The sequence below is a fragment of the Centrocercus urophasianus genome, unplaced genomic scaffold (assembly GCF_019232065.1).
Source record: "Centrocercus urophasianus isolate 14NV4802_14NV808 unplaced genomic scaffold, USGS_Curo_1.0 seq_11, whole genome shotgun sequence".
Classification (NCBI taxonomy): Eukaryota; Metazoa; Chordata; class Aves; order Galliformes; family Phasianidae; genus Centrocercus; species Centrocercus urophasianus.
This window is the reverse complement of record NW_024884253.1, coordinates 39978241-39991326: the sequence shown is the minus strand read 5'-3', so window position 1 is coordinate 39991326 and position 13086 is coordinate 39978241. Positions and strand designations below refer to the sequence as shown.

The 13086-nt window shown below is 42.0% G+C and overlaps 1 protein-coding gene across 2 annotated transcripts in view; it reads left to right on the top strand.

Moving 5' to 3' along the window:
• The window catches only part of MAPRE2 (microtubule associated protein RP/EB family member 2), a 51771-nt gene that overhangs the window by 34634 nt on the left and 4051 nt on the right, over positions 1-13086 (top strand). For both annotated transcript variants that reach the window (XM_042808683.1, XM_042808684.1), the window contains 2 exons: positions 4307-4446; positions 8840-8998. In XM_042808683.1, the coding sequence (XP_042664617.1) occupies positions 4307-4446; positions 8840-8998 (299 nt within the window). The remainder of the gene's footprint in view (positions 1-4306; positions 4447-8839; positions 8999-13086) is intronic.

Sequence of the window (13086 nt, the reverse complement as noted above, 5' to 3'; positions counted from 1 at the left end):
GGGGGGGGGTGGGAATCATTTCCTAATAGCTAACCAGGTAGTTACAGAATTGTGTACATCATAGGGTTTTTTCTTGTCTTTCTGAGAGGAGTTCACATTTTAAATTTTTTTTTTCTGTTAGGCCTAATGTGAAATGCTTTCATTAACTGAAGTGCTTGCATGCTTGAAGACTTTTCTGGAGAAAATAGGGGTTTCAGCTGACAATTTTTTTGCCATTAAAATGTTGGAGTTTTTTATGTTTTAAGATACAATTTGTGATGAGGAAAGGGTTGTGGTTTGTTCCTGTTTACCAAATCTGCTTCTTTTAAAGATGAATATGGACAGTCGTACCATAAGCAAGACATTCATCTAACCAATAGATTCAATTGTATGTTCTCTCTTGGATGACTTGGTTGAAATCTGTGGTTGTTCCATTTTCAGGTTTTTGTACAGACTTCTTGCTAGTTCCCTGGCAGTGCAGAGCTCATTAGACCATACTGGAGCCAATAGCAGTGGCAGTGTGGAGAGCTGAGGGGAAAGGGGTGCTGCCACGACTTGGGGAAGTCAGTACCATGAAGTAACTAAGTGCTGCACTGCTCTGTATCAGATGCTGAAAGCTGGTTTGACTGAGGTCATTTCACTCCCATTAAGCATCAGTTGTCATCACTTATGCCATTAAGCATCCCTAGATGGAATACTGTCTTGCACCCCACTGTAGCTGTAACAATAAGCATGTGTGAATATTAATTTGCTTACTGTTCTCACTTGTTTGTTTTAAATGGGCCGATATTTTAGTTTGTGAATAAATCGCTTGCTCTGCGGCCTTTTAGTGGGTTTGTGTATTCTTCTGTGGCATGAGTCAGGAATATGCATTTTAGGAAGCTTTACAATTTGAAATTAACATTTCAGTTTTTTAATTTGAAGATACAGTGCAAATGGTTCCCCATTCAATTGAAGCAATAGCTGTGAGGGGTTCAGCTAAGTCTTGCTTGCTCAGGGCTTCCACTGCTCTCACACACGCTGTTCTCACACACATCCACACTGCAGTCATGCACGTGTTCCCTTGGAACTTTACATAAATATTTAACAGCATACTAATTACTCATGTAGCTTCAAGGAAAAATTGTCTCTAAGCATTAAATGGGCCTTGTCTGCAATACCAGACTTGCAATGTAAAGTGTGACCTGGAATTCCAAGTCTGGCTTTGTACCCAAAACATACACGGTGCCAACATTTTGTGCTTCACGTTTTGGAAGTGTGCATCTTTTTCATGTTTAGCAAAAAACAGTAATGGTCTTACTGACTAGTAATTGTTTCTGGAGCATTACAGTTAGAAAACTGCAGTGCATTTCAGCACCATTGTAAGAAGTTTGTCTGTCACTTTAACTCTCCCCCATCAGATGTATACATGTTGATGAGATCCAGCTCAGTCTTCCTTTCTCCATGCTGAAAGGGCACAGCTTCCAGCCTCTCTCATAGAGGAGAATCTCCAGACCCTTTATCATCTCTGTTGGGTGCTCTTTAGTGTGTCCAGATCTCTCTTGTACTGGGGGGCCAGAGCTGGACCCAGTTCTCCAGATGCAGCCTCACCAGTGCTGAGTAGAGGGGAAGGATGAGCTGTCTTGACCTGCTGGCAATGCTCTTCCAAATGCAGCCCAGGAAACTTGGCTTCCTTGCTGTGAGTATACAGTGCTGAGTTACATTCAACTTGGTGTTCACCAGAGCCCACAGGTCTGTTTTCTGCCATGGGGCTTTCCAGACATTTGGCCTCCAACGTATATTGGGGGTAGGGTTTTTTCCTGTGTGGCGCAGGATTCTGCACTGTTCTTTGAACATCGGCAGTAAGCATGGTAAGGAATCAGTAATAGGTAACATCTATGACACTGATTGCAATGCAGTTTTCTCAATGTTCCATGAAAAAAAGCTAATAAGAATACATTTTGTATGTAAAATATTTGTGTGAGATATTGTGCTTTCTCAGAAAATGGAAATAGGACTTCATAGAATGCTGTCCAAGCAAAAAACAAAAAACAAAAACCGACAACCACCCTGTTTTTTGTGATGCTGGCAATGTGGGATGCCTGAGAAGTCTTAATGAATACATGATCACTACCAGCATAAGTTTTCTTTTTAGATGGGCAATAAATATTTTCATGGAAGATGTGATTTTTGGATGGAATTGAAACTGCTTGAGTTATCTAGCTCCTCTGAGCAACAAATTAGGAGTTATTCTACACTTGCACTAATTGACTGCAGGGTCATCACGGTGCTCAACAGCAAAATTATTAATGTCTATTAAAATATTTCATCTCCATTAAGGTGTCTGACTGTCTCAAGCACTTTGCACAACTCTTATCAACCAACATCTTTTAATTCCTTCATGAAATTAAGCTTCTGTTAGAAATGGGAAGCTTACCTCTGAGCTGATTCCAAAATTGATATGTTAGATAAATGTGCATTAAAGATATATTTTTTTTTCCTTTTCTTCTCCAGGAAACTTTTAATTAGAAAACCCTGGGCATTCTCTGTTGCAATTAAGTTCTATCCAGCTGTCACCAATATCGTCTGAAAGGCTCAGATTATTTAGCTGGCTTTTAACTGTGTTACTGAAATTGGAATACGTGTTCATTTCAGAGCTGATCTTGAGGGCAGAAAAGTCCATTTCCTTTGATTTGTCAGGACTTTATAAAGCTTAGTATCACTTTGCTGCAGAAATCCAGAAGGCTTTGTACCTTTCAAAGAGCAGAACACAATGCAATGTATTTGGTACTGTCCAGCTTGCAGATAGCAGTGATGTGAGCTTGCTCAGCGTGCATTGTGGGGATGGCTCAGCTGCAAATTGGAGAGAAAATCTGGCCGTTCAGTGTTAGCTCTTGCTCTGTCCTTATATCTCTCTGCAGGTGAAAAAGATATGTGTCCTTAACTGTTCAGCTTTTTGTGATCCCTGCCTCAGTCTACACAGAGCTGGCTCTCTTCACAGAGCTGTTGGACGTGAGAGGGAGCAATGTATAGGGGCTGCACAGCCTGCCTTGCTTGGGTCATGTGCCATGGCCTCTGAGGGGAAAAGCCTGTTTTCTCATCGTGTGCAGGCACCTAGTGAGGAGGTCCAGCACTGCCTTAGTGTGCAAGAATGTCAGTGAGCAGAGGAAAGCTGCATTGCCCAGCTAAGGTTTCACATCTGAATGGCCACACCTTGTTTTTAGCATTCAGTTCTCAGCTGAACTGCTTCCTGCATGCGTGGAATACAGTAAGAACTCTGAACCGCAGAGCTTAGCTGGCCTTTGGGCTTCATGTGTCCCAGAATTCAGAGCCAAGAACAGCTGGTGGTAAAGGAGGGCTATAGAGCCCATAAGCATACGACTGTGCTTGGCTCTTCAGAAGAGCCAACAGTAAGTATGGGTGCTGCAAAGCAAGACTCGTGACATATACCTGCTTAGTGAATCAAATAAAAGAGGTTAGAGAGAGGGCCAGGGCTTTTCTCTATGTTCCTAGCACAAGCAAGGAAAGTGCTGATTCCATCTGAAACCCATTTCCAGCAGGCTGAATTGAGGAGAATGCTGCTAGGGGAGCAAAGTGCTGGTGACCCTGGGACAAAGTGCGAGGCTGCAGGCTAACCAGGAAGGACCAGCTCTGGCAGAGCAAGGCCTGAGGGACCTGCTGAGGGGTGTGAGGAGGCTGCAAGGTTTCTTTGTGGAGAAGGGCTGCCTGTGTGACATTAGCTGCTGCTTTTCCTGGTGGAGACATTGCTCTGTGCTCTGTCAAGCTCAGCTGTGTGTGTCATTAGAAACAAATAGAGAAGCCTAAGCAGATCAAAAGGGATCGCTCAGTCACCATGGCAACCGTGAGTTCACTGATGGATTTAGTTCTGCTCACACTGTTTGAATCTCCATGCCCTCATCGTAGGGATGATTTATAGAGACAACAAGGAAAGTGTGGGGATGGTTTAGCTGACTTTATTCCAAGTCCATCTTTTTTCAGGGGGCTGAAGTTAGACAGGTACACCAAACATTGGGCCAAGGGAATTGTCTCTTAACAGCTCTGTTTTAAAAGCTGAAAGTTGCCGACAGCTAAGGGGACTTGATACTCCTAGGCTGATTTTCGTGTGTTTTAGTTTGAGTTACTTTCCTCTCAGTAATAAGGTCAAAGTAAAACTGATGGAAATTTGTTTTCCTTTTCCGTGGTAGAAAGCTGGAACCTTTTCCACTGAAGTAATGGTGTGAATGGCTGTCTGCAAGTGAGATACATGTATTTCAGCATCAGGCTAATAGCAACATATTTATCCTGGGGAAAATATTTCATTTTGCTATTTATTGATTGTATTTTTTAGGTGCTGCTAAATCCAGTCCAGCTTCTAAACCGGGATCAACACCTTCTCGCCCATCTTCAGCAAAAAAGGCTGCACCGAGCAGCTCAGCATCCAAATCAGATAAAGATTTGGAAACTCAAGTCATACAGCTCAGTGAACAGGTAAATTTACTTGAGGCATAAAATTAGATGCATTCATTGTCACAGACAGGCATGAAATCTGATATTGCCCTCTGCTGAATGATATCCTCCAGAATTATGAAGGTAGAAAAGATTTAAATAGCCCAGCTGGGAAGAAAAAGAGATTTATTGTTAAAAATAGCATTTACCAGAGATGGCTGGTATTGTGCCAGTACATTTGAAAGGGAGTCTTAGGAATGCCAGGTGAGTCTTGCTGAAGCATGAGAGTTTTATTACAGATGGTTTTATTAATTAGGTTTTGAAATGTATCTTTTATTTCAGTTGGATGAGAAAAAGCCCAACAATGTCTTTGTTCTTCTGTATTACAGATTTGAAATAAATCATTTTAATGTGTTGTGCAGAAAACAAGCCTGTTTATATTAGCAGGGTTAGAGAATTGCGGCTGAACCAAGACTAGCTCATTGCACTCTGCTTTCTGGAATGAAAGCATTTGGGAGGAAATGTGCCTTTCTCGTTTAAAAATGGGCCTACCTTTATGAAAATGCTGAGTATATAGTGTTCTGCAACATAATAAAATGCCAGAATTTCAATAAATACCTGCGTCTGGCTCAAGACCGTGCTGTTGATGATGTCAAGGCCACTTGTATAAATGAGACTTGACTGCTGTATTTGTCAGGGGAATACAGAAAGGAAAAGTCTCGTATTTTACAGCAAGAGCTGCCTGGCAGCTGCATACAGAAAGTCATTATTCTGGATTAAGTATAATTTTCCACAATTAAGGTCATTTCAGTTTCAGACTTCCATTGACCTCAACAACAGAGACCTTGGTTTGTTTGGGCACCGACTGCAAATTCCTTGTTACTCTTATGTGCCAGAGGTGGTGATGGACAGCCACATACCGAACATGACGTACTGTAGATTGTGTATAATTCTGAGCAGCAGCAAGCACAGCAGAGCTCACCAGCCTTCCAGGGTCGTTGCTGTAGCAGAAATGTTCTTAAATGTTGCACAAATAATGAATGTATACACTTCTGATAGAATCAGAACCTTTTGTTATGTCATTTTAAGCAGAGTTCAAACATCATTTAAGTGGGCTTAAACTGTGACATTTGTATGTGGAAGTCAGAAGGTGTTCACTTCAGCAGGAAGAGTCACTTTGGATATGAGCAAGATAAAAATATTTGATCTTTACTAAGATGCAAACAGGCAGTCACTATCACATCCTCTGCTAATGTATTCCTAGCAGCTTCCACCTGTGAAAACCTTCAGCTTTATATACATACACCCTTGAGGAAAATTAATGATTTCCTCCATCACAAAAAATAAATCCTAAAGATTTTGAAAGTTGGTGTTTTACAAGCTCATTTTTGAGAGACCTTTTCTAGCTAGAATCATCTGGGAGCCTTTTTTTTTTTTTTTTTTTTTTTTCTTTTTTCTTAATGCTGGCAGTACTTGGTATCTCATTTGCCACTAATGATTACTTATGCACCCAGGCAAATAACATGAGCCAAAAAAGCTCTGCTGCAAGCCACTTTGAGCCAGGCTTTTCTTATCCCAGTATGAACATGTTGGAAGAGCCAAATTGCCCATTTTTCCCCCACCCTCCAGCAGCCAGGCGAGGTATGGGCGGGAGCCAATTGTACTTTGCTGTCTTGATAGAAAACATTGTTGAATGGCATCTGCAGTTATCACAGCCTTGTCTGGCTGTTAACAGACTTAATTTCAGCCCTTTCACAAATGGCAGCTGAGGGAGATTCTGACATTAAACTTCTGTGCAACTTACAGTGGAAAAGTTTAAGTACAAACGTCCACATGCTATATTTTACCATAGGATTACTTGATGATCTATTTGCAATGATTGTAAGCCATGCATAACATTTGCTGGTTTAATGGCTCTCAACAATCTTAAAGTCTCTCTTAAAATGGCCATAGCTATTGCCTTGGCCTGTGCCAGTAAATTAAACACTTTCAAGGCATGTCACCGTGCCCTGGAGTTTGATTATCTGTAGCATTAAAATGCTAAATGGTCCCTGCTGTGCTTTAGGTCTGCGCCAACTAGCACTCTCCCAAAGGGTTTCTGAGTGCAGCTGAGGAGAAAACACAGACCAGGAACATTACATTATGTGCGGAAAAGGGACCTTTACATATGGAGAGTGGTCCCAGAACAGTTAACTGGATACTAGCATAGACGTAATATCTGAAGACAGCACTGTCTTGGCTGCGTGTTTACAGCAGGTGCTTAATCTTCAGCCTGGATATGCAGCCCTATGAGCGTTCATACCACCAGAGGAAAGAGCAGTTAGTAAGAGCCACTGCTTTGCACACATTAACTGGATTGCAGGGGTACTTCTGGTCCAGACACCGCACGTGGGAGTGAACATCTGCTGTTCCTCCTACAGGATAAGCCTCTTGGCATCTTAATACAAGGAAACACTAGCATGCAGATGTGCTAATTGTCTGAAGGAGTACAAAGTAATGCATCACAGACATGTAGATGATATGCAAGTGAAGGAAAGTGTATTTGCTTTGGTTATAACAACATTTACTGAATGTTGCAGATAATTTGCTGTGTGCGTATTTTTTATGCCTTAATGATTCTGTTTCTCAAAATGGTGTGTACGTGGTGCAATGAGGACAGGAAACTGCCTTCATGGTAAATAGGTTAGAAGGTGAAGCTGCCTGTGTTGTTAGCTGCAGATATTTCAGCAGAGGCTGGTGGTTTTGCAGCACAGAGCAGGGAATCTGGCAGTAGTTAGGTTCTTGTTCTGTCTGGATGCTGGAGCTGCTCTCAAGGAATGCACTGCTACATTGCTGCAGATCCACAAGACATCTTAAATGTGAGGAAGACCCCACGTTTAAGTAGGATACACATCCATAGACCAAATTGTTGTAAACTTTTGATCTATTTTGCTATCTATACTTACCCGTGACTAAATGGTTAATTTTAAAGTGACCAGTCACTGTATCACTGATAGATTCAAACTACCAAGGGAAGAGTTTGGTGTCAAGCTCAGGTGGCTGCTGAGAGATGGATTCGTATGTGGATGAGATGCTCTGAGATCGTGCCCTGGCAGCAGGTCTGTTCTGCTGTCTGACACCTCTGGGAGTGCAGTCAGAGGTCAGAAGAAGGCATTGCCAGCTCAGCAGCTATGGAAAGATGAACTGCTAGGATTTAGAGGGCTGTCAGAGCAGTGCGTGAGCTCCCTTGGTGTTCTTACTGGCAAAGGGAATCAATCAGCTTGCAGTGGATCTGGCAGCAGGAAACTTTCTATTAAACTGTATCTATTCACTCAAATGTCATCTTGATGCAAGTTAATTTATGTAGCATACTTCCTTTAGAAAACTCATTTGTGTAATTGCAGGGCTTAAAATCTGGATGTTAATTTGGCTGTAATTTGGACATGATTGGGGTCAGAGTGTTTACTGTAGGCAGCTTCATCCCTGATTATTTCCATTGGTTGACACTATGCTGTCTTCCAAATTTGAGAGCCACTTGCACATGTTACACTGATCGTCTGTACCACTTTGGATAGTAATTCATGCTTTGCTGCCACAAAATTATTCTTTTTAATATATATATATATATGTCTGTGTGTACATATATGTATGTATAAAAATATATTGTGACATCTGTCTTGGTTTATATGAAGCCTAATCCTTAATAGCTGGGTTACCCATAAATTATTTGCAGCAGACTTAGCAGTGAAATAAAAACCAACAGCGTAATCCAAAGACTCTTGTGTACAAGGAAAGACTGACATTTAAGAGAATTTGTTGATAGTGACAGCACATGGATAAGACCAGAAAATCCATGGTGCAACCTGGTCACCCCAGCAGCCTCGGAGTTCTGAGATGCAGATTTTGTGGTGGTTCAGCAGGTCAGGAGGCAGCAAAGAGGTGAGAAAACAACATGGCAGTACTTGCAGCTGAAAGACCGTTTACTTCTCAACTAGTCCATTTCCCTTTGTGAGCTTTTCTGCTGGACCTGTGTGTTTTCAGGGAAGGAGATATGGTAGGTTTTCTATTAATCCAGGCAGAGTAATGGAATTCCGGTGCTGAATGTTTCATTAATTACCACTACATGATGTCTCTGGCAGCTTTGCTAGAAGCAGTGCTTTCAGTAGCACTGACTCCTGAGCTGCCACTTCAGGTTTCAATTTGCAAGAGCGCTGAGAAAACTGACCTCTAAGGATCCAAGGTTAAGATGTATCCAGGAGGTGTGACACAGTGTCCTGATTAGCTGTTTATTCTTTGTTGTGTTGCACTTCAAAAACAGTGGAATTCACTTTAAGCTATAAAATCAAATATATATTTAAGGTGATGGTCAGCATGTGCAATTGTGTACTTTTAGGCTGAGTTGTTTTGTCTGCAGCATGCCTCGCAACTGATGCATCACGTACTGGTTTATGTGCAGGTACATTCATTAAAACTTGCACTTGAAGGAGTGGAGAAGGAAAGGGATTTCTACTTTGGCAAATTAAGGGAGATTGAACTTCTCTGCCAAGAACACGGAGGAGAGAATAATGACCTTGTCCATCGGCTAATGGAAGTCCTCTATGCTTCAGAAGAACACGTAAGTTCAAATTTAATGTGTATTTTATTGAGATAAGACAGCCTCATTCCATTAAAAAATATTGGCACAGTGTTGAGTGATATTCAATATGTAGGTCAGCAGAGCTGTAAGAGCAAGGCTTTCTATGCATCCTCCCCCAAAAGGAAGCTTGCGTTTACAAACAACAGACTTTTCAGCTTGGGGATAGATTCAGGAGGCCAGCTTGCTTTTTGCTGCTTTGGCGTAGGTTTTGTATTCTATTTTAGCACAAGTTAATCTGGAAGGGAAGTGTGTATGTCACAATTGTAAATTGATTTCATGTGGTCCTGAGCCTTAGTTCTGTTTCGGTCCTACCTTTCTGCATGAAGTCTTTCACTCAGTGTTCTTTAAGGTGTTGAAGACTGAAAAGCAGACAAATTCTCATAGAGGTGCTGATTGCTGTGTATGGCTGTGAACTTTCTCTCTCCCATGTGGCACTGTTGCAGTAGGCACCGTGCAGGTTGCCAAGTGCTTAATTACATCTGCAGAGGTAATGCTCCTTAGCATTTTTTATCCTGTTGCTATAGGTAAAATTCTTCAGGATGCAAACGCAGTAATCCCCTATTACCAAAACTGCAGAAATGTATTGTCTACAAGATTAAACAAGAATCTGACTGCATTTTAGGCATAACACTGTAGACACTGAACAAAGCAAGGAGCTGTAAAGGATACTGGTTAAATTCCTCAGATACACTGAGGGATAATGATTCGATGGAGATTTAGCTGAACTGCTCCCATTCATGCTAACTAAATCCCTGTATGTGCTGCTCTGACGATTGACCTCTCCAGTCTCCTGTGAACAGTAGCTTTGGCTCCAGAGCACATAAGCATCAGCCTAATCTCTCTCCAGCCCTGTGGCACTGTAGTCTTTCTTACATCTGTTCCCTGTTCCTGTTTTTATATCAGAAGTAGTGCTGAAGCTGCTGCTAACTCGAATGCTTTTCTAAAACAGACTAATAGAGAACTAGTGAATGCTGGGTGCAAGAGGGTCACAAGGCTGCCACCCAAAGGGGCCGCCGCTCAGATTAGAGGTGACAGGGGAAAGAGGATTTGTTCAGTGGTGTGGGACGAGTGATGGAGAGGCAAAGGAGGAGGAAAGCATTATTTTCACAGAAGTAAACAATTGGACACATTTGCCAGGCTCGTGATAACAGGCTGAAAGAATTACTCACATACAGTGGTCAGAGAAAATGTCTTCTAGATTCAGGAACAGTGATTTATTTATAAAGCAAAGCCAGAAAAGTCCCTGCTCTCCCCATACCCCTGCCACATCTGTCTTAGTTGGCTTAAATAGGAAGCGATTCCCAGCCAAGAAATGCATTTGTTACTTTTCTCACTGCAGTTTTCCCTACTGGCAGAACACATTACGAAATGTCCTACTTCAGCCCACATCTCGGTGCTTTATCTGCTTCCTCCCTCCAACCCTTTCTCTGTTGAAAGCACCATCAGTGCTTGCACATGAGCTACACATAGCAGCTGTGCTTATATCTGGAATGCATATCCACTTGGAGACCGTGGATGTCACTCCAGAAGTCCTCATCTCCCAGGGAAGAATGCAGAGGCCATTCCCCACTCAATTTTTTCTGCCTTTCAGTGGGAGGATTCATCTTTTTTCTTCTGGGGTACATTTCTCCTCCTCACTATTGTAGGTGGACTGTAATGCACCTTTGTGCTTTAGCACTGAGAACCAAAGATTTTGTTTTCTTGCTCATGCACACTTCTTGCTCTTGTGCTCTGCTATGTCTCACCAGCCTGCTTTGCCTATCAGTTCTGTTTTTTTCTTTCTGTGTAATGAAGTTGTTCCAGTTTAAATTCTCTCACAGCATTTTGAGAGTTAATCCCTTGGTAACAGCAGTTTGGATTTCCCAAGCCCCAGATGGGAAATAGCCCCAATTCTCAACACATAGACGATGACAGCATTTCTGATTTCTTGCTAATAAATTCATGTAGATCCAGCTTGGATTGTTGCTTTTTTTCCAGGATCACTGGCAGTTATAAATGCTGCAGTGTCCATCATGTTTTTCTTTTAGGAAGGGGATGTGAGGTAACGCAGCTCACACACACTACACAAATCAGACCTGACCAGAGCCTTGTGCTTGAATATCATGGCTAACTTTGAGTTTGTAGCTCCAATAAGCATTTGATAGTAATCTCAAACTGTTCCTTCCTAGCTGTAATTTGACAGACGTTTATTGTATTTATAGTGATCGTGTCCTGTTTTTTACACCAACTGCTCTTATTCTGAAGGGAAAAGTCTCTCTGTATTTTGTGTTATGGTTATTTTAATCCTCATAAAAGATAAAAGATGTTGGGACAGCACTTAAAGTGCTCAGGTCTCCCAGTAGCTCACAGATCCCTCCTGGGAATTGTAGGTTGAATTCCTTATAGATGAACTCAGAGTGCAGTAAAAAGTTTAGTTCCTGCAAAAAGCATTCTCCACAAGTTTAATTATTGTAGTTTTGCACTGAAGGGATTTTTATCAGGTTCATCTTACATTTTTTTCATTACTTTTTTAGATATTCCAAATCCCTGCATAGTTTCAAGTAGGTGTCTTTGTAATCTTTTGTTTAACTCAATAAAGCCTAAGCTTTTAAGACTCTTTTCCCCCTTTATTTGTGTGGGGTTTTGAGTTTTACAGCACAATTATCAATCCACGTGGGCTCCTCGTCTTTGAAAGATTCTTCCTCTTCTCCCTGGTATGCTTCTGTTCTAACTTCATTGTCCATCTTTGCTTGTGAGAGAGAGATGTTGTGACTGCTAGTATCGCTTACATTGGTCTGGCCAATCAGTCTGTAATCTTCTGTAATTTTCAAATACAGATTGCTGATTTGTAGTCTTTCTGCTTCTTTGTTTAAAAAGAAAATTCTTTTTAAAAAATCAAAATAGACCAAGAATAGTGTTTGAAAAGGATAGGTTTGGATATTGTGGGAAGTGGCCTCTAGCATTTGTGCTGTGACTACTTGTATACAAGATGGAGGTCTTGGATAGTACGTGGAGCATTTGGTAGTCTGGTTTTACAGCTTCTGTCTGAAGAGCTGGGAGAGGCTTTGTGTGTCATTATGAAAGCCAGACCATATAGGCCTTGGTGTAAAGTGAATGCACTGCTGCATTTGCTTTCCTTGATAGGCTGTTGTGGCTCAGTTCATGCAGAAGCTGGGTGGCTTGTTGCTCTTTGGTCTGTCTGTTGCACAGCTCACATTTTCATACCAGTAGCTTAAAATTCCATTGGTTTTGTGACTTTCTGCTCCAGCAGGCTGTACGTCTGCTATTGCTGCTTTTGGGCAAGGCACTCACCCCCATAGCAGCTGGTTTTCATCGACTGCAGCTCCTCCATCTGAGGGTACACCTGAAGAGTTCAAGGCACATGAACTGAGAGGTCAAAAGCAAGCATCTTTTGTAATGGGAGGCAGAGATGGCCATGGCCTTGTGATCTGAGTCAGAAATAAATGCTCTAAATAGACCTTCCACTGCTTTCCTTATTAGGGGATGCTATTCAAGGAGATTCCACAGTCCCAAGGTAATTGTGCATAGTGACTCTTGTCTTTCCCATTTTATGTATTTATACAAGCTGTGCATACTGAAAAGCACGTGTCCAATTCTCAGAACTTCTGTGGTGATCACGTAAGATTTACCATTTCCATCAAAGGTAACCCTGGAAAGAGAGGAGCCACCGCTCTCCTTCAGAGCTGTGGACTACGTTCCCAAGCCGTTTCCTGTGGCTAGTGACTGTGCCAGTTCTGCATGGAAGGAGAGCACATAGATGACCTGTAACACCTGCCTGAATATGCTTTCTATTTGGTATCTCATAAGAGCTGTGTATGTGGAGCCTGTTGAAGAGGTACATAACAGAGCAGCCCATAGCTTTAGGGTTAACCAGGCCTCAGCTTTCTTACCCTGTAATGCAGGATCACGTTCCCACAGCTGTCAGCTTCTGCCCACAAAGCTCCTGTGCTCCAGAAGCCTTGCACTCTTCCAATCCATTGGAGAGGATGTGGTTCTTAGATGCTATGCATGAAGACATTCTGACTTGAGGTACCACATGTAATAAGGGCGTTGTTCCCCCCAGGGGG